Below are 21,332 nucleotides of genomic sequence, written 5' to 3'. Positions count from 1 at the left end.
TGTGTGCACACCCTTCCCTAAAAGAATTGGCTTAAAGAGTGATTCAGTGGGAAAGGAGCCACCTCCCTGTGAAGCATTCTTGATTGTTATTTATATTGGGGACTTAATGAAAATTGATCCCATCCTAAGTAAGCAGGCTTCTTAAGTAAGCAGGCTTCGAATGTGACTAATTTGAAAGTATCACCTTGGCTGGGATGTGTGTCAGTAACATAGCAATTTGGGGCATTTGGAATGGATGACAAGCAGTTGTGACCATCCCACTCCTTGTAGGACACCCCCCTCCCCCGAAATGTTCTCCCCCAATCCCTCCAACCAGCAGGCACTTACTTGAGTTTATGTAGCCACTGCTGCCATGTGTCAGGCTGTGCTTCTCCAGCCGGCTCCCTCCACTAAGAGAGCCTGTTTTAGCATAGCCGTTGCTGGTTCCCCCTTCTGCAGGAACAAGAAGCAGATGACAATTTATGGGTGGAGTCATGCCAGGGGGTCCCTTCCTGCTCGGCTGTGGAGACTACCCCTGGCTTCTCTCCTACCACCCAGTTGGTTTGGGGTCCCTTTACAGGTGCAAGCTGCCATACTCTCATTTATTTGGTTTTGATAGAAATGTCAAGAGCAAATATTCCACCCAATTTAATAGGAAAGTCTTCTGGGTGGAGCACAGCAAGTTGCTCATTAGTAAAACGTAAGTATTAGAAAAGACAGCTGAGTGATAAAAAGCTCTGTGAGGCCAGGACATGGGTTGGGCTTGCTTTTTTGACATCGCCTGGTCAGTGCCACAGACATGGCAGCCACTAGACTTGTTGAGGGGGTTAGTGACTGCTCTGTGTTGCTGGCCTTCCATGTGGCAGCCTGTCAAGCTCTGACCTCTTGTCCCTATCTTCTGCAAGCCAGGCTTCTTGGGAGGTGCAGGGGTATAGCTTTAGGGCTTGGTTTTCTAACACAGAATCCACTAAACCTAAGGACTTCCTCAGGAAAAAAGTGGACTGAGACAGAAGCCTGACTGGTGGTTCCCTTCTCCCACCCTGAGCTCAGGCTGGATAAGGTTTCTGATACAAGTGTCCAATCAGGTAAATCTATAGAGACAGAGAGTAGATTCGTGGTTCTAGGGGGTGCTGGGGAGAGGGGCAGCAGAATGGGGAGTGACTGCTAAGGGTCATGAAGTTCCCTTTTGGGTCAATGGAATGTTCTAAAATTAGATTGTTGCAATGGCTGCACAACTCTGTAAATATACTGTGAAAATTAACAAAAGGAAACCTCTCTAAAGTGGACTGATGCCAGAGGGGGAGGCTGAGAGGGAAGTCATGCCACTTAAGGTCAATTATAGACCCAACAGAAGAATCCTCAACAGGAAAGAGTCATCAGTGAGAAGCCCCAACAGGGAAAGATGTACATTGCCTCTCCTACAGGAAATCTACCTCGCCTGCAACTTGGCCAATGAGAAACCATCCATCACCCCGAACTCTTGCTTTTCTCCAATGATCTTTCATTTAAACCACATATCTACAAACATTATATGGTCTCATTCATTTGGGGAATATAAATAATAATGAAAGGGAATAAAAGGGAAAGGAGAAAAAATAAGTGGGAAATATCAGAAAGGGAGACAGAACATGGAAGACTCCTAACTCTGGGAAATGAACTAGGGGTGGTAGAAGGGGAGGAGGGCGGGGTGTGGGGGTGACTGGGTGGTGGGCACTGAGGTGGGCACTTGATGGGATGAGCACTGGGTGTTATTCTGTATGTTGGCAAATTGAACACCAATACAAAATAAATTTATTATTAAAAAAAATAAACCACATATCTCAGCTTCCTCTTTCTTCTCCCTAAAATAATGTTCCTCTCCTTTGTTTGTTGGACTTGCCTCTGCTTCTGTCTTAGCTGTTTGTTCCAGGTTGTGATTCTGTGCTATTTTGCTGGTAAAATATAACTGGCAGTTTTATTTTTAAGGTTCACAAGGTTAACAATCATTGAATTATATACTTCAAATGGTGGATTTTGTGGTATATCAATTAATGTCAACATAGCTGTTAAAAGAGATTTCAGATATTTTGGAATTGCTCAACTGAAGAGTGAACACCTATGGGAAAGGTTATATGTGGAGTCCTTCGCACATGCCTTCCTGAGAAGAAAGCTCTCAATAGTCACTTACTTGGTGGTAAGGATGTAAGTCTTGTGGTTACTGTCTCCGTGATAACTAGAAAAAGACAATAAAAAGATAAGATCTTACATAATGCACTGAATTCCCTGTATTTTGGCAAGGTCTAACATCTGTCATAGGCTTAGCATCTTAAACTAGGCTCAACATAGATTTTTGTATACTTGTGCTTTATAGTATGGATCTGACCCTCTGTACATGAAAATATGTGCAATAACAATGGGGTTTAATGTACCTGGAAAATATCCTTTTGGAACCAAAAATAGTCACCCCCTGATTAGAAGGATGACTTCCCTTGGTATCCATGCCTCTCATTTAACAATTAGATCCAGTCCAGACCTAGATTCACCTCTGAAGGAGGACCAAGGCCTCAAGCCAACTCTCAGGTGTGTCGAGCCACACTCTGTCTGCATTGCCCCTTCCAAATGGTCACCCTGTCCAGCTGGGGGCCAGTGCATTATCCTGATTTCACTGTGAAGTGGATAATTACTTTGTGCTTCTTTTTCAACTGGGGATGCCAAAAGGACATAAATCATTCTAACATCTTCAGGATCACCCCTGAGTTGGGGCGTTGTAGGAAGGTGGGGAGGGGGTTGGTAAGTCACATTTGGTGCTTGGTGACTCAGAGACAGATGAGCATCAAAGACCGACTTGAATAACCAGTCCCTTTGCCTCCCCAGGCTGAGTTTCTCTAGACTCTCAAGTGATGATGAATCCATGGAGGTTATAAAAGTCTCCTGTATCTTTTAAACACCAGTTAGAAGAAAAACTTGTTGCCTTCCTGAACCGCTCTCTCCCCTGCAGCAACATGGGGAGGTGGGTGGATTCTTAAAACCACAATGGGGCCAATGCTGTTCTCTGATGGTGACCATCATCAACACCTCCCTGTGTGTGGGACATAAAGGAGGAACAATCAGCTGAGGTCACTGGTCTTTAACAACACACTTGCGTAGTGTGTGCATGTGCACATGCCTGGCTATATGTGCATGCGTGTTGTGTATATGCATATGCCCAGGTGTATGTGTGTGCATGGTGTACATGAGCACGTGCCCAGGTGTATGCATGTGTGTGGTGTGCATGTAAGCATGCCCGGGTGAATGTGCATGCACGGTGTCTCTGTGTGCATGCATGTCAGTAGGGATGGTGAAAGGAGAAAAAGTGCAGGATGGTTTCTGCCAATTTAAGCCGTTCTACGAGATACTGCTCTATCCGGCACCAGTCTTGCTGCCCCCACCCCTTTCCTTCTTTGCACGGTATTTTCCCAATTGATTTCCTTGTTCTGGCAGGAACATGAGGTGATGACTATGGCAGAAACTTCATTCCATGCATAACAGGAAGTGGTTTTTCAGACTAAAATGGCAGCTTGATTTAAATAACAGTCCTTGAGCTTTCACTAAACCTCTCATTGTGTGGACCTTTGGGATTGTTGGACACATAAAAATAAATTATTTCTTAACCTAAAGTTTCAAGTCCGTGAAGCCAGAATTTTTTTTATTAGAGATATATGAAAGTTACAGGATAAATGAAAGACTTAAAACGGTTTAGGGGACAGTGTAAATGTCTCTGAATTTATCATTTAGGCAGTTTCACAAAAGGAATGTGTCTGTTTTCAATTTCGGTATAGATTGCAACAGTGACACCAGTGTTATTCTAACTTTGTCCCTGCAGTAAGTAGGATATTATTCTTTTAGATTTCTGTTGCTCTGTATTCTAAATAAAGACATGGTTAAATGACTTATGGCAAATTCATTCCACAGAATATTATGCAGCCTTTTAAAATGCTGATTATGAAAACTAAAGGTCAAAATGGTAATTTTCATTTTTGAAGAAAAAGCAGAACACATTTTGATTACAGGTATATTAAAATCAACAAAAGTTATCTCATGGGAAGGAGTAAAGACTAGGAAAACATTTTAAATGATATGGTGAAAAAAAAGTGAAAAAAAAAAACAACCCAAGAAAAACTATAAATAATTTAGAAATGAAAAAAAAAATTTAGAAATGATAAAGAAGTTGCAATGTAATCTGGCATGAATTACTCTTTCCGAATTTTTTTATTACTATTAAATGATATATCTCACGCTCTTACTTCTTTCAGTGACTTCAGAGCCATCTCTCTTGTTTTTCTTGGTTACATCCATACCATCGCCACCTGCAGAAAAGCCAGAAATCATGATCAGCCATGATTCTTACCATCATTTTAAGGAAGCGTAGGTCCCTACTATGGAAACATAGAACCAAAAACACTTGACTCCTAGAATTCAAGTCATGGTTCTTTCTTGTGCATATTTTATACAAGAGTCCTTCTCACTCCTTGATTCAGCTGTAAGAGAGAGTCATTTAATAGTTCCACTTTGGATTCTATTCTTCTGGATGGGGTGTATTTTTGGGGATCTCATTGACCAGGCTGCCCCCTGCTGAGCATTATCGGGATTACAGATGTGGTGCCCTGACCTTTGACTGCAAAATCTCCATTCTTCGCCAAAGTAACAGATAGCTGAATGTGGGTCAAGGCACTTGGTACTTCTAACGAACTCATTTTGTGGTATCCCATAATGTTCAGTGTCTATATGGAACTTGATGGGCATAAGACATTCATGCTTCATTATTTAGAGTTTAGATGGGAGAATGATGCTTGATGGATTTAAATTAGGAAAAAAATATTGTATTGTTGGTATTCGTATGGCACTTAACACTTATCACAATATGGAGCTTTCCCTTCATAACAAGCTAGCCCCAGTATACTAATTTACAGACATGAGAAGGAAAAATATATGAAGAAAATGTGTAAGACCTACGGAAGTATATAGGAAAAGACATATTTGTATGTTATCTATGTTCCCCCTTCACTCACTGCTTCTGGAAGGGAAAACCAATGGTTTTCTTGTCCACTGTGTCCTGAAGTGTAGAGGACTGAGGCCATCTGACAGTAGGAAGCTCGAGGTAGGTGTGGAGGTGGGGGTTACACACACAGGGTTACACAACAAGGATCTCCATCCCAACATTCTTCCTGTGTTTCCCAGTCCCACATCTGGGAGGACTTGAAATCTAGCTTTTCCTAGTAGTTCTCTCTTTCCCCTAACTTTTCCTTCCCCTTTTGGATGCAGTTCAAATTGGATTCTAGAATTCTGGGCAAGCCCCTTCTGCCCAGGATGCCCCTTGTTTGAAGATTTCTCCTTTCAGCTTTTTTCCCCCCGGCCTGATGACTTCAGGGTCAACTTAGCTGTTAGGCACACAAGGCACAGTGCCTAATCCTATGATACTTTTAAGGGCCCATGAAAGTTTTAATTTCTTTTTAAAATCAGAAGGAGAGGGGCACCTGGGTGGCTCAGTTGGTTAAGCATCTGTGTTCAGCTCAGGTTGTGATCCAGCCCCACATCAGGCTCCCCGCTGAGCCGGGAGTCTCCTTCTTCCTCTCCCTCTGCCCCTCCCATCTGCTCACATATTCTCTCTCAAATAAATAAAAATTTAAAAAAAATTAAAATCAGGAGAAATGGGGCACCTGGGTGGCTCAATCAGGCGACTGACTCTTGATCTTGGCTCAGGTTACCCTCTCTGGGTCCTGGGATCCAGCCCCATGCTGATCTCTGTGCTGAGCGGAGAGCCTACGTGAGGCTTCTCTCACCCCCCTCTCTGCCTCTGTCCCGCTCCTACACCTGCTCTCTCTCTCAAATAAATAAATCTTAAAAAGAAAAATCTTTAAAATCAGAATGAGAAATGAACACAATCTAACCTGGTTTATATTCTTTCAATGCAATCATAAAATATAATTTTTAAAGGTTTATTTGTTTGTTTTTTAAATGCAGGAAGGGATCCACACAAATGAAAGCGTCTAGGGCTAATGAAAGTCATAATGCCTTGAGTGACTTCCTTGCTGAAAACCAAGGCCACGGGAGACCAGCTGCTCAGCTACCCAGTGGAATGAACCAAGATCGGCACAGTTAGCTTCAGGGCCTGGTCGAATGTGCCAACTTCCTGCTCATGGGAGTTTCTTAAATGTAGCTCTAGGCAAAGAATGAGGCATCATGGAAAAACTCCTGACTGGATCTGAGAAGGCACAGAAGGTGGCTTTGGCTCTGGTATGTTTCCCGGAGCCAAAGAGGAGGGGCTGCATAGACAATTTCATAGGGAGTCCAGCCTCTTTAGAAGGCCAAACCTGGCCTGTGTCTGTGTCTGCATTCTGACTACAACCTGTATGACTATTGTAGACCTGTATGACTATTGTCATGAAAACTTACATGCTACCAGATACCGTCTTTGAAATCTTTTGTTTAAGCAGCAATTGCCTTTGGTAACTCTGAAGCCCCCTCTGCCTTTTCTTTCTTTCTTTTTTAATTGGTCATTAGCTGTGGACCAGGAGGCATTTTGGAGATTAAACACTCAAATGCACCTGGCTGCTAGTGGGGAACCACCTAGGGTGGCACTTGAACTGATATGAAATACTATCCGGAAAGGAACTGTTTATAAAAAGCCATGGAAGTTTTACTTCCCACAAGTTATTGTGTATTTTGATCCTCTACAGAAAGCTGCTGCCAGCAGCTGTACATTTGGGTTTGGATGGGTTTATTTGACTCATAGCCAACAAGGCAGACTGATGATGGCTCCAATTGATAAGGCTCTCCATTTCCAGGCAGCAAACCTAGTGAGTGTTTTCTTCTCTCTGTACTCAAAAAAATAACCCACTTTTCTAGGTACTGCTAATCTTTTTCTTAAGTCCTAATGATGGAGCCTTGAGGTATACAGCAAAATGCCAAGAGTTCTCCAACTTCCAGAGGGCACAAGGAGACCACCTGCTAAGAAATCAGATACCCTCCTCCAGGGCCTGGGGGCTTCTTATTAGAAGGTGCTCCGGGAGAGAATGGGTGTGAGGTGGGTGCAGGTGGATGGGCCCCTGTCTCTCTTTCAGCCTGAAGCCCCTCAGATAGCTGTGCCCTTGGCTATCCAGAATGATTTCTTGGGCCTGGAATACACAGGATGGAGTTCTGTTGACTTTACCACTGATAGTCTGAAGTGGCAGGGTTGTGCGGGGAGGTAGATTCCTTTAAACCAGACATAAGACAAAAGTGTTTTTCAATGAGTCATCAAAAGGGAAGTGATGGGTGGAGGCACAAACCTGGTCCCATAGGGACCTACAGTATTCCCACAGACTTCCTTTTTAAACATTCCTCGTGCAGATAGTTTTAAGAAGTGTAAGTTAGGGAAAGGAAAGTTACAAGCCCGGGCACATGCCCCAGCCTGCCTCTCCCAGAGAGCTCACCAGTGTGTTCTTCCCCCAAAACACTACTTAATGGAAGCACTGTCAAGTAGCATAATTTTTAACTCTTTTAATTGTAACTTCTTTGATGTTTGGGCCATTTCACTAGAGTCAAGGAAGAGTAGTAGGTCTCTAGGTTCTCAATTCCAAAATTATGCTAATTTCCACCCGTAGTTCTAAGGGGCTGCTTTGTGGTTATTTCATGGTTAATGTTCTTTAGAAGATGTAGAAAATGATCCCGAGATATTTTCTTATGCAGGAAAAGGCAATTCAAAATCATTTTTCTACTCTTTTGAATTTTTTCTTTCCACTGCATTTAAATGATGTCACATTCACCTAAAACTATTCTATGGGTGGCGAATGTAAAAACAAGGACCAACCACTGTTAGGGACAGTCAGCTCTGACACTGACCTTATTCTAATGACCCATAAGACACTTGCTCTTCACTAAGGAAGGGAGTGGAGAGACTAAGTGTTTTCTAGTTCCTATTTTAAGAATGAATCTTCCTATCCTCTGCTAAGGAAATGCAAGTATTTTTACAGCTTCTATTACTCCCATCTCTGTACGCTTCAAATTTTAAAACAAAACAACAAAATGGTCAAAGCATGAGAAAACCATCCACTACTGTGATCTGTTAACACAGATGAAGCAAGCAGTTTGCTTGCTGGCCAGGAAAACCAGTGCCCTAGGGTGCATTGTCTCAGAGGCTTTTGTCTCTACAAACCTCAGCAAAGGGTGTGCCACCTTGCCCAGGTAGGCATCCTTGATTTCCATACTTTGGGGTTGGGGGAGTTTGGGCACCATCTCTGTGATTCTGTGACTTGTTTACAGCCGTGTTTCAGGAAATCCTGCTGATGTTAATAATAGCGAAGGAGCCAAACCACAGAGACCTAGACTTCTTTTGGGCAAGCATAATCTAAGAATGAGGTTGGTTCTTAGGTGGGATCAGTTTCACGAATCTGAGTTTCTACCCAAGCTTGAAGCAAGGCTCTTTTACAGTCCCCATGTAAACTCTGATCAGATTTGTGTGGGCCTCTTGGAGGGGCACAGAGTAAAGCTGGTGCCTCTGATTCTCTGAAGGGCATCCATCAGGAGCTGACTCAGATCTGTGCCTTAGTTCTAAGACACTCAGATCTGTGCCTCTGTTCTAAGACAGAGCAGATGGGGGTGAGGAGAAACCGTTCAGCTTCTCAAATGACTATCTTTTAAAAACCTCACTCTATTTTATGGACATGAACAAATCTGACCATTAGCTACTGATTAACAGCTACTTGGATGAAGTGATATGCCAGATGCTTTGCCTACACTCCAAAAAGCAAAGTGGTAATTTGTCATCGAGCAGTTAGTGTGGTCGAGTGAGATACTGGAGTTGGTAATTCTCACCCCAAAATGAGTTGGGGGGAGGGGGCAAATTAGCCAGTAAAAGTATATACACAGTTCTCTTTTTCTCTTGGTCTAAATTTGACTCCAGGAAATTCCCGGATGAATTATATCATTTAAGATATTACACTTTACTTTAGATTAGAGGCAGTATGTTGAGAGTGTGATAAACAACCATGTCTGTCCATCCTCTTGAGCTTAATCAGAACCTTCCAGCACAGAGGCCCAGGGAGCACGTCAGCTCCTAGGGCTAAGGGGTTGCTGGTATAAGCTTCCACTTACCTACACTTTAACTTCCCCTTGGAGATATTCTCTGCTGTCAAGGGAAGATAAGGAAATAGTAGTAGAGTAGTAGAAGTAGGAGGGAGGAGAGAGAGCAAGAGAGCTTGAGACTGAAGGAATCATAACTCTATCCCATTCTAAATAAAACTGTTAACATGAGCCATTTAACAATACTGAAAATAATACCAAAAAAGAAAAACAATGTGGCCACGAGACCCCAATTTATTTCAACTGGCCTTTTTCTTCTTCCCCCAGATGAGTCTTTCTTACTGTTCCTTTAAAAGACCCGCCCTAGGCGGACTGCAGAAACTCAAGTAACCTTTTGTGATCAATTAACTGCTTCTGCCACAATGCTTGCACCTTAATAATTTCATATCATTTTCTCCAACAAACACTTAAATTCTCAATAGCAAATGTCCAATCAAAGTCCCAGAAGAAGGGAGGAAGGGTGACTCCCTCCTGCAACTTACCTTCTCTGAGAACTGGTAGGGACTGGAAACAACTTTGAAGAAACCCCCCTCTCTCTTTCTCCTCCTGATGTTTTCTCCAAGACGTTTGCAGGCCCCACTTTTTTTTATCCAGACCCAGCCCAGGTGTGTTAGAGCTGAGTGATCTTTCAAAAATGTTCACCTCTCCTGCTCTCCCCCTTGTTTCTTTCAGTTCTTTGCTCCCTAACAAGTCCTGACAAAGGTGTGTCGGGGTTTACAATTACTCCACCCTTCCAATTATCTGACACTTGCTGCATTTAAAAAAGATCTGCCTCCAGGAATCAAACTTTGCAGGAGGCAGAAAGTTTCTCCTACCACAGTCGGCCGATTAACCATTTATGGGTCCATGGGGACAAAGGAACAAAGGTAAAGGAAATGCCCTTCATTAATTTCCTTGTCTTTCATAACCAGGGAACTGCCACAACTCGATATTCCCCTTTCTTGTGGCCAAAGAATTGTAAAAATTCCAAGGAGCAGGACTCATGGTGTGGCCAGGCTTGTGGGGGGCCTGTGGGCAGAGTGTCTGATTCCTCGAAAAACTGTGAACTTGGCAGCATTTATATTCAAGACCTGTTTCTCCTACATCTGCCTTTGCCCTCTTTCCCTCATTCTGACCCAAGCCAGGTCAAGCCCACCTGGAGGAAATGGGTGAACTCATTTAGAATAAGATATGAATGACTTAAAATGTGGAACAATTGCTGGTATAGGGATTCGTTTTTTTAAAAAGGGGCAGCCAGGTTTAATGATATTGACTCCAAAGAGTGAAACATTAGTGAAAGATTTTAGGCATCTAGCCACCAAATAATGGAGAGATAACTGTTGAGGAAGGTTAAGAGACTTTTTGCCGTTCAAATCAGGCCAACACGGTCTCCATACACCCAAAGACAAGTATGGACTCCCAGAAACCATATAGTCTCAGCTACATTCTGTGGAGTCATAAGACTTCTCTAAAGAGTCAATTTACACCAATCTACATAATTCTCATGAATACCTGCTTAGTATCTGGCTTTCCAGGACCCCTGTAGACTAGCTTGAGACTCTTGATATGGGTCATATGGGACATATGAACCTGGAAGTCACTTAGGTGGTATTCTCAGTCCTGAGGGGAGCCGCAGGATTCCTGCAGTATACACTAATGCACGTCTACACCCCATGATTGCCCCAGGGCAATCACCCCATGTAAAAGGGTAGCCAACCACTGAGCACTACTTGCAGGGGTCTTGCTCCTAAGCTCCTAAGTGTGGGGTCCCACACTTCAGAACCCTTTCCATGACCTACAATGTGACACTACTAGGTTCTTGTTTTCTAGGATGTTCCTGCCTACCCAAATAAATACTCAATATGTCTGCTGTCAATTTCATAGGAGAAGAACACTGGGAATCTGGAAGATGGAGAGCTTTCAGCATAAAACTGAAATGAACCTACATCATTCATTGATTTACTCATTAATTCATGAATTAAGCAAACACATGTTGACTCCTGCTCAGAACCAGAAATTAAAGTGTATGTTGAGAGTTTAGCGGTGAAATACAGACATATTCTCTAACCTTACAGAACTCACAGTCTAGAAGAAGAAGACAGTCCTTACATGTATTACTCTGCTAAGGCTGCCAGGACAAAATTCTGGTGGCTGACACAACAGAAATGAATTTTCTCACAGTTCCAGAGGCTGGAAGTCCAATACCAACATGTCACAGCTAGGTTTCTCCTGAAGCCTCTCCCTTGGCTTGCAGAGTGCTGTCTTCCTGCTGTGTTCTCATGTGGGCTTTGCCAGTTGTCTCACTATGTGTCCTAATTTCTTATAGGGACACAGATTGGATTAGAGCCCATCCTAACAGCCTCATGTTAACTCCCTCATTAAAAGCTCTATCTCCAAATCATCATCACATTCTAAGATACTGGGGGTTAGGTTTCACCATCTGAATTTTAGTGTGTGGGGGGGATAAAATTTATAACAAATGATGTTCATAACAAATAATTATGCATCGATATACAATTAAGAATGTGATAACTATTATAAAGACAGAATGCTGGATTTTATCAGAGAGGAGGAGAGGTCATCCAGAGTAGGGTTCAAAGGGCAAATCCTGCTAAGAAGGTAACATTTAGACTGACAGAGAAAGGTTGAACTGAGGTCATACAGGTGAAAGGAGGGGTTGAGACTGTTCTAGAATTTAGACAGAGAAGAAAATATTTGAGAAGGCTCTGAAGTAGAAGAAGCAAAGTAAGTTTGAGGAAAAGTGATGCCAATCTGTGAAAGTATACCAAAGAGATGGTGGCAATGGGAGAGAAGCTAGAGAGAGAGCAGGGGCTAGATTACACAAGGCCTCATTAACCATGGGAGGGAAGTGTTTTTAGGCATTAGGAAAATGTTGTTAAATCGCCATTAGGAAGCAACTCCATACTGGCACTGTGTGGGTGTTTGGATTATTAAGAAAGAAGAGAGACTGGAATTAACATTTTCTATGGTCTGTTGTGCACCTGATATTTTACATACATTATTTTATTTATTCCCTTTAGCAACCTCTAAGAGGTGTATACTATTATTTTTTTATTTTATAGCTGAGAAAAATGAAATTCAGGGAGATTGAGCAACCAGGCCAAAGATTTTACATCTATTAAGTGGCTCCAGAAAGGGCAGAGGGCCTATAAATGGAGTAAATGATTGATCATATGTATCTGATGAAGCCTCCATACAAAACCAATGGAATGGGGCTCAGAGAGCTTCCAGGTAGGTGAACACATCCGCATACCAGGAGAGTGAGACAGTTCCACGGGGAAAGAAGCTCCCGTGCTCAGACCTTCCCAGACCTCACCCTAAGCATCCCTTCATCTGGCTGTACATATGTATAGTTTATCATATCTCTTAATAGTTAATTAAACATAAATTAGTGTTTCCCTGAGTTCTGTGAGCCGCTCTAACAAATAATTGAACCAAGGGAGAGGAGGTCATGGGAATCTCTGATTAATTGCCAAGTCGAACAGAAGTTGTGGGTAACCTGAAAAACCTATTATCTGTGATTGGCACCTGCAGTGGGGGAGCAGCCTGTGGGACTGAGTCTTTACCCTGTGGGATCTGACAGTCTCCAAGAAGACAGTGTCAGAATTGAGTTAAATTGTAGGACACATGGCTGTTGTTGTAGAGCTGCCTGATGTAGGAACCCCCCCATCCCCACCAACATTTGGTGACCAGAGAGTCCAAAGTACTATGGGCTTAGTAGTGATGTGAGAGTAAAGGAAGACACAAGAGGAGAACTGGGTTGTATGTGTGTGTGTTTTGTTTTGTTTGTTTTATACAATGGCAGAGCCTATACTTCATTTAACTCTTGAACTCTCATTTCCCATTGCCTGGTATATCATTAAAATTTAAATATGCCCATAGCTTTGAACTGAAAGAAAATAGGTAATATCAAAATAGATCAGGCTGAGAACAGAAGACAACTTAAATCAGAAAGAAAACCATCTGAATACTGGGGATATTTGCCACCAACAGCATAATGATGTTGGTATAATTTATTGATACATTTAGGTAAATATCTATCTATTAGGACTTACTTTTATATAGTGGTTATAGTTAAATAACCATGGCAACCACAGACCAGTTATTTAACTATAACCACTATATAGAACCAAACATGCTAATCAACCACTGGAATCAGAATGGCTGTCTTTTCCTGCCCTTGGTGTCCTGTAATAACATAATTCTCCAGGGACAATGGAAAAGTCAGACCCAAACTAGATAAGCCCCAAAGTAATTTATCCAAGATCCTCTAAGCTAACTCAATAGCTAATTGAGTCTGTGAGTATGCGTGCGTGTGTGTGCTGTTTAGAGTCCTGTACTAAGCACTTTGGGAGAGAAGGAAATTAAAAGAATTCAAGTGTTTATATTCCAGTTATTCAATATTCATCATTTATTGTGCTTGGCAAAATCATTTATAAGAAGACATTATCTTGGTACATAGAGTGAAAGAAACCTTATGTTCATTCAACATTCATATATCAAGTTCCTATCATATGTCTGGAACCAGGAGAGTTGTCTTTTAAATGTTTTAAATTAACCAGAAAAAAAGTGAAATTCTTGCTGAAATGAAGGAACAGAGTCAGATTTAGGAAGTAGCAGTGACTAAGACACCGGAAAGGTGTTTCTTTTTCCCTGCTTCATTCAGAGCTGTGTTAATGAGTCACATTTAATCAATTTGTAATGGACTAGAGAGAAAATTTCCTTAAGTGGCAACTGGAAAAATATTCATCCTCCCCAAATTGTCTACTGACTTTTAAATAGGTTGGGAAGAAAGGATGCCTATTCACATGTAGCCCAGAGTGGCATCTGATGGCCAGATTCTCATCACTTGCTGAGCAATGTTGAGTATAGGTGGACCCTGTTTTATGTGGCTGCCAAGTTTCTGAAAAGTGATGCATAGATCCACTTTTTGGTGACAGGGTGAATGTTTTTGTTAAATTCACCACCTCATTAATCTTTGTGAAGACAGATTTTTCTTTCTTTATTTGGTTTAGAGGAATGTACCCTATAGACGGATTTCTACCAGTTTTGTGATCCTCCTTTCATAAAATATCACATGACAGTGATATGTTATTCTGATGATACTTTCATCTAGGAATCCTGAAGTTTTGGAATATGCTTGCCTTGCATTCCTAAGAGACAATAAGAAGTTCACTGAGAAGGTGAGAGAAAATAATTTTATATTTACTGAGATAATTCCAGTACCTACAGTCAGCAGTTCAGCTCTTTTGGAGGATAGTAAATCCATTGCTTTTTTTTTTTTAAATGAATTCCTACATGTTAAAATAAAAATGATACAATAATTATTTGTTGCAGTTTGCTACTATATTTCTAAGACTAGAAGACCATATTTCTGCCTAGCTTTCTCTTTGGTTGCATTTTCTTCTGGATAATAAAACTTCCTTGTAAACAATTATGACAACAGCATATGTCACAGTTTATGGAGCAGTTTGGCTTTCGGAAGGATGCAGCTAAGATACAGTGTATCAGCTCCTGCCCTTCACATGTGGGCTTACATTCTCCATCTGCTTTTCCTGTCTATAATGGTTCTTGAATTGTTCCCAAACTGTATTCTTTGCTGCTTTTATTATAATAATAAAGCATGTGGTTTCTTGCTTCCATTTCTAAATTCAGATCTATTCATTCATTTATCCACTCAGAACCCATAAGTACTTATTGAATGAGCAAACAAGTATCTGTTGAGTGTCTACCCTGAGCAAGGCATTGGGTATATAGGCAGAATTGAGGATGAGATGTAAAACATGCTTTTAAGGAATTTACAATGCAAAAAAAAAAAAAAAGATATATAGATATCCAACTGTGGGCCTCAGCTAATGTTTCATGAAAGAGTTGTCATTTGAGCTGTACTTAAATGGACGGGTGATATTATGAAGCTGAGGATGGAGCTGAAATTTTGAGCACAGAGTCCAACATGAGAGGCACAGACACAGGAAAGAGTAAGGCTTGGGTGGAGGATGGTAAAACATACCATGAAAAAAGAATAGATAAGGAGAGGTTGGAAGGGTGTGCCAGCTGGATCATGGGGAATATGAACTGTCAGCCTGAGGAATGTCTATGTTGTTTCATGAGTGAGAGAGATTTATGGGAAGCCAAGGAATGAAATGATGGAAACTGAGTGGAACAAAGATTTATATGGTGACAACGCAGAGTGGACCAAAAGAGACAAGACAGTAAAACCAATAAGGACACCAGGGCAGTAGTTGAGGTGAAAGATAAAGGCTGAAGGTTAGCAAGGCAAAGATTAAAAAAAAAAAAAAAAAAAAAGGAAAGGAACAAGGGGGCCAATATCAGGGAGTCTGAGAAAACACAAGACATTTAGTGATTGCTGCTTGGATGAGAAAGAGGATAGAGCTTGGGATGACACCAAGATTTTTCTTTTCTTTTCTTTTCTTTTTTTTTTTTTTTTTAACACCAAGATTTTTCCAAGCCAGCCACTGACCACAGCAACTTCCCTCCTTTTCTCTTAACTCAAAAGGACTTCTACCTTCTTCAAAAGGCCACCTGTTAGAACTTACAGGAGGATATGGAAAAAAAAAAGATCATTCCCTTGGTTTGGACTTTTCCCTGCCTCTGTTTTGTCCTATGTTCATTACCTAACATACCATCTTTAAAAAAATGGTTTCATTTTCTGTCTTGAAGAATTTAGATAGTAAGATAATATTAAAATATTAGCACATTTGGTAATACATTTAATTAGTTTAAAACCACCATGTGTTATTTTTAACACATGCCCTACTAAATGACTTGTGACTTGTTTCTTTTCTTTTTAAAAATAGTTACTTATTTTTTTTAAAGATTTATTTGAGAGAGAGAAAAGGGGAGTAGGTGCAGAGGGAAAAAAAGTCTCAAGCAGAGTCGAAGCTAAGTGTGGAGCCCTAATGAGGATCAATTTCATGATCCTGAGATCATGACCTAAGTTGAAACTAAGAGTTGGACACTCAATAGACTGCATCACTCAGGTGCCCCTTAATATTTATTTAAGTAATCTCTTCACCCAACGTGGGGCTCCAACTCACAGCCCTGAGATCAAGAGTTCCATGCTCCTCCAACTGAGCCAGCCAGGCACCCTTGTAACTTGTTTCTAATAATTAAATATTTATAAATTACTTTTTATTAAAGACAGCAATGAACCAAAGAACAATATTTGAAGTGTTAGTCTTAACAGTCGCTATCCTGTCATGATCAGAGAAAATATACCCCTTAGATTCCAAAAGATTCCCCATTTATGGAAGAAATGAAAATCCTCCTGTCTGGGCTGGAATTCATTCTTAGTCTTTTGCTTGGAATAGTTTACCTGCCCACCCTGGCAGTGTTAAACCTCTCTAAGAACTGGGGTAAGCCAAGTTATTTGTACTTTATGTGCTCAGAAATTACATGGAAGGAATGTCAGGAAGCATCAAGGAGATGAAAAGTTCAATTGTGCTCAGAGAAAAAAAGATGAGCTCTCAGAAATGAACTACTGAATATAAATATACCAGTTGTTTAAAATGTGTATTAGGTTTGATCCCTATTGAGGAGCAAGGAAAAGCAATTCAACAAAATAGCATGAAGCCACCTGACAGATGGATTTGTGATTGGATTTTAATGGCTTTTATCCCAAAGGTCTGAAATGTCTGCATCAGGTGATGAGCACTCTCTTGTACTATAGGTCATGATTCAGAAGACAGGCTTGGTTCTCATGAAACATGTTCACGCAAGAATTATGTTCATTAAGATGAAGACCACACCCTATTATCTGGTTTGTGGTTACCACTATTTTCCTTACGGGTATATCTCTAGTACACAGACTCACACTGAAAATCATGTCTTGTTTTCTGACATGATCATCGACTCAACATTCTAGTGATTATAACAGTCATCTAAAAATTTCCAGACTATTCTTACATTAGTGGTTCCCAACTTGTGTTCTGGGGCCCCTGGTGTTTTAGCCATTTGCCAGAATCAGATGTAAATCATATAATTTAAATTCAGTAAAATTCACCCTTTTTAGCGTCCCATGAGTTTTGATAAATGCATATAGTTGTCTAACTACCACATTCAAGATCTAGAACAATTCTATCACATCCCGAATTCCACTGTGCTCCATTGTAATGCACCCTTATCTCCAGCCCCTGTCAACTACTAATCTGTTTTCTAGTCCTATGGTTTCCCTTTTCCAGGATATCATGTAATGGAATCATACAATACATAGCCTTTTGAACCTGGCTTTTTTGACTCACACCGAAGATTAATCTGTGTTGTGGACATCATTAGTTTGCCTCTTTTTATTACTAAGTAATATTCCATTGTTTGGGTAAAACAATTTTTATACATTCATATTTTGATGGCCATTTGGCTTGTGTCTCATTTTTGTCAATTATTAATAAAGTTGCTTTGGACATTATGTATAGATTTTAAAAAATATTTTATTTATTTATTTGACAGAAAGAGAGAGAGCACAGGGAGGGAGGCAGGCAGTGGGAGAGGGAGGAGCAGACTCCCAGCTGAGCAGGGAGCCAGATGTAGGGCTCCATCCCAGGACCCTGGGATCATGACCCCAGCCAACGGCAGATGCTTAACCAACTGAGCCACCCAGATGCCCCCATTATGTACAGATTTTGTATGAACGTAAGTTTTTATTTTCTTTGGCAAATACCTATGAGTGGAATGTTGACCTAGATAAATGTAGAATTTGACTTAAGAAACTGACAAATTGTTTTTGAAAATATTTGTACCATTTTGCATTTCCACCAGTCATATATGAGAGTTCTTATTGTTCCACATCTTTGTCAGCTCTTAATATTGTTCATTTATTTGGTTTTAGTCATTTTGATAAATGTGGAGTGATATTGCATCATGCCTTTCTCTGTTGACTAAGATGTGGACCATCATTTCATGTGTTTATTTACCATTCATGTATTTTCTTCGGTGAAGTGTCTGTTCACATTTTTGCCCATTTTCAAATTGGGTTGGTTTCTTGTTACTGAATTTTGAAAATTCTCTACATATTCTTGGCATAAATTCTTTTTGAGATAGGTGTTTTTGCAAATATTTATTTCATCCCAATCTGTGGTTAGGCTTGCCATTTTCTCTTTTCTTTTCTTTTCTTTCTTTCTTTCTTTCTTTCTTTCTTTCTTTCTTTCTTTCTTTCTTTCTTTCTTTTTTTAAGATTTTATTTATTTATTTGAGGGATCCCTGGGTGGCGCAGCGGTTTAGCGCCTGTCTTTGGCCCAGGGCGCAATCCTGGAGACCCGGGATCGAATCCCACGTCGGGCTCCCGGTGCATGGAGCCTGCTTCTCCCTCTGCCTGTGTCTCTGCCTCTCTCTCTCTCTCTGTGACTATCATAAATAAAAAAAAAAAAAATTAAAAAAAAAAAAAGATTTTATTTATTTATTTGAGAGAGAGAGAGCATGAATGGGAGGTGGGGGCAGAGTGAGAGACACAAACTCAAGCAGACTCGATGCTGAGCATGGAGCCCAAAGTGGAGCTCAGTCTCACCATCCTGACATTATGACCTGAGCCAAAATCAAGAGTTGGCCACTTAACCAATCGAGACACCCAGGCACCCCTGCTGTCTTTAATTTTACTTATATACAAGCGTACACTATATATATAAAGCATAACCATACATAATTGAATATGTTGTTGGTATTAATATTTTGAACAAACTGTTGTCTGTTAGATCAATAGGTAATAAGAAAAATAGAGGTTTTAATTTCACGTTCATTTATTCCTTTTTGAATATTCTTCCTTACTTTATGTAGACCTTAATTTCTGACCTATATAATTTTCTTCTTCTGTACAAAACTTCTTTTAACATTTCTTGAAAGGGAAGTCTAGTGGTAATTCATTCTTTCAATTTTTGTTTGTCTGGGAAAGTCCATATTTCTCACTGACCCCTTTTGTTATCATGCTTATAGAAGAGTAGATTGCAGTAATGATATCCAGTCATAATTTCTGTGATCTCATTTGAGACTGGTTCATTGTGCAGATCTGTTTTTTCAGTAGTAACATTAAGTATTTTTTTTTTTAGCAACATTAAGTATTAAGCATGACATGTGTTCTTTGTTGCAGTATTTAAGCTTTATCTTCTAGGAAAGATGCACACACAGGGTGATTTGTTTTAGAACTATTAATTTCATCTTTCTAATCTACAAAAGAATGCAAATCATTAATAGGGTGGTGAGTGTTAACAGACTTTGGAACTACGAAGAGGATTTGATCAAGGATTTCCAGAGTATTTGGAAGGAGGAGTGGGCAATACACGTCGACTTATTACCACGACTCTATGCACAGTGTTCTGTATATATAGACTGAGAATGTATTACCTGTTATGGTGGTCATGGTGGTAGCCTCCCAATTCTATTACCAAACTCTTCATCTTAACCCACTGCCCTTGTTAATGATGGATTTAGGAAGGAAATGTGACTCATTTGTGGTTGATTGTACATGAAGAAAGTCTATCTAGGGATTTTTGGGAAAGGCTTATTTCTTATAAGGAGACAAGTGATAACCTTTTCCTTTTTCAGGATGTTGTTATGTCTGGATATGATGTGGAACTGCTAAAACACTATAGCCACAAGAGCACCACAGTGAGGAGATGAGAAATGAAAACATCCTTGTTCCTCATGACAACACCGAGTGTCAGATTAAATAGTCATGGAGCCACCCTATCTCTGGACTCCTTGTATGTTGAGATTATAAACTTCCTTATCATTTAAGGCAATTCGAGTTGGTATTTTCAGCTATTGGAGTTGAAAGCATCCTCACTGATACATAATTGTAAATAATGGTATTCTCCAAACTTAGATGCATAATAAGTAATGATATTGTCTAAATATACACAGATGCTGTTGTGAATAATAAAATGTAAATTCATTTTAAGTGTTAATGAAGTCAAAGTATTCCTCTGGCATTGCCTAATTTTTTTTTAAAGATTTTATTTATTTATTCATGAGAGAGAGAGAGAGAGAGAGAGGCAGAGACACAGGCAGAGGGAGAAGCAGGCTCCATGCACGGAGCCTGATCCTGATGTGGGACTCAATCCCAGACTCTGGGATCACGCTGTGGACTGAAAGCAGGCGCTAAACTGCTGAGCCACCCAGGGATCCCCCACATTACCTAATTTTTTAATCAATTGGTTCCAAAGGTACAAATATTATCATGTGGAACTCTGTAAAGTGCTTTGACCTTAAGAAGAGATATTCACATTTCAAAGGTTGAGAGTGAGTCACTCAAATGTAAAGATTCAACTATAGCTCTCTCCTTGTCAAGACCATAAGTACACAAGATTTACAAGTACCAATTCTCTAAAGATGCTAGAATATTTGAGATTAATTTTAGTAAAAATTGGCATACTTTTAATGTTAATACCATAAAATTTTGGAACTCAAGAGGTATTAGAGATCACCTACAGATAATGAAAAAGAGAAAACTGAGACCCAAAGAAATGAAATATATTATTGAATGTCATTAATGGTAGAGTCAGGATTAAGATGTAGGTTTTTGTTTGCTTGTTTTGCTATGGCTTTTGGGGAAATGTTCAAGAGAGCTGTTTGGGGCTCTTAACCATCCTCACTACTGAGGAGCTTGAAGGATTACCAAACATTGTGGACTAGGCATGTGCCTCTAATATTCTGTGCAGGTTTTAGCAATTCTCAGTGATGAACCTAAGCAGAAAAACCCTGCTCTTCATGATTTTACCATCCATTCATTTGTCTTGGGGGAAAGAAGTAACCTCAGACATTCTACATTCTAACAAGATACTTGAAAGGGCAGGATAGTTAGTGTGGCATAAAATCAAATGTATTTTATAAGGTAATTTTTTGCTATGTACTTTATATTTATCAGACTATGGTTACTTCATCTATATTAAATAAAGCAGCCATAGCTGAAAGAATATGTGAAATGGGGTACTAACACGTAAAAGAAAATGTTATCATTTCTGATTTTCTCAAATCCTCCACCTCTTTGGCCTATAGAGGACTTAAAGTTTTATTTTTTTTAAGATTTTATTTATTCATGAGAAAGAGAGAGAGAGAAAAAGAGAGAGAGAGGCAGAGACATAGGCAGAGGTAGAAGCAGGTTCCATGGAGGGAGCCTGATGTGGGACTTGATCCTGGGACTCCAGGATCACACCCTGTGCTGAAGGCGGCGCTAAATCGCTGAGCCACCCAGGCTGCCCAGACTTGTTTTAAATGGCCAAAAAATGATAAAGATCCAACAACCCAATGCTAAGTATCACTGTTCATCG

General features: G+C 40.3%; 1 protein-coding gene and 1 long non-coding RNA gene across 3 annotated transcripts in view; one reads left to right on the top strand and one right to left on the bottom strand.

Annotated features, from left to right (window-relative positions):
* COL17A1 (collagen type XVII alpha 1 chain) overlaps positions 1-10,055 on the bottom strand; it is a 52,915-nt gene extending 42,860 nt beyond the window's left edge. The window contains exons 1-4 of one of the 2 annotated variants that reach the window (XM_072805427.1): positions 9,540-10,055; positions 4,242-4,304; positions 2,147-2,191; positions 328-432 (exon numbers count right to left, since the gene is read on the bottom strand). In XM_072805427.1, the coding sequence (XP_072661528.1) occupies positions 328-432; positions 2,147-2,191; positions 4,242-4,293 (202 nt within the window). In that variant the 5' untranslated portion in view covers positions 4,294-4,304; positions 9,540-10,055. The remainder of the gene's footprint in view (positions 1-327; positions 433-2,146; positions 2,192-4,241; positions 4,305-9,539) is intronic. The other variant, XM_072805426.1, reaches the window with a different exon arrangement.
* Positions 9,484-20,057, top strand: LOC140620922 (uncharacterized). Its single transcript, XR_012020682.1, has 3 exons — positions 9,484-9,923; positions 14,174-14,240; positions 19,609-20,057. It is a non-coding gene; the product is annotated as an uncharacterized lncRNA (long non-coding RNA).
* Positions 20,058-21,332: the final 1,275 nt, after the last annotated feature.

Source organism: Canis lupus, chromosome 29 (genome assembly GCF_048164855.1).
Source record: "Canis lupus baileyi chromosome 29, mCanLup2.hap1, whole genome shotgun sequence".
Taxonomy (NCBI): domain Eukaryota; kingdom Metazoa; phylum Chordata; class Mammalia; order Carnivora; family Canidae; genus Canis; species Canis lupus.
The sequence above is the reverse complement of the archived record's forward strand: the minus strand, read 5'-3'. Positions and strand labels throughout refer to the sequence as shown.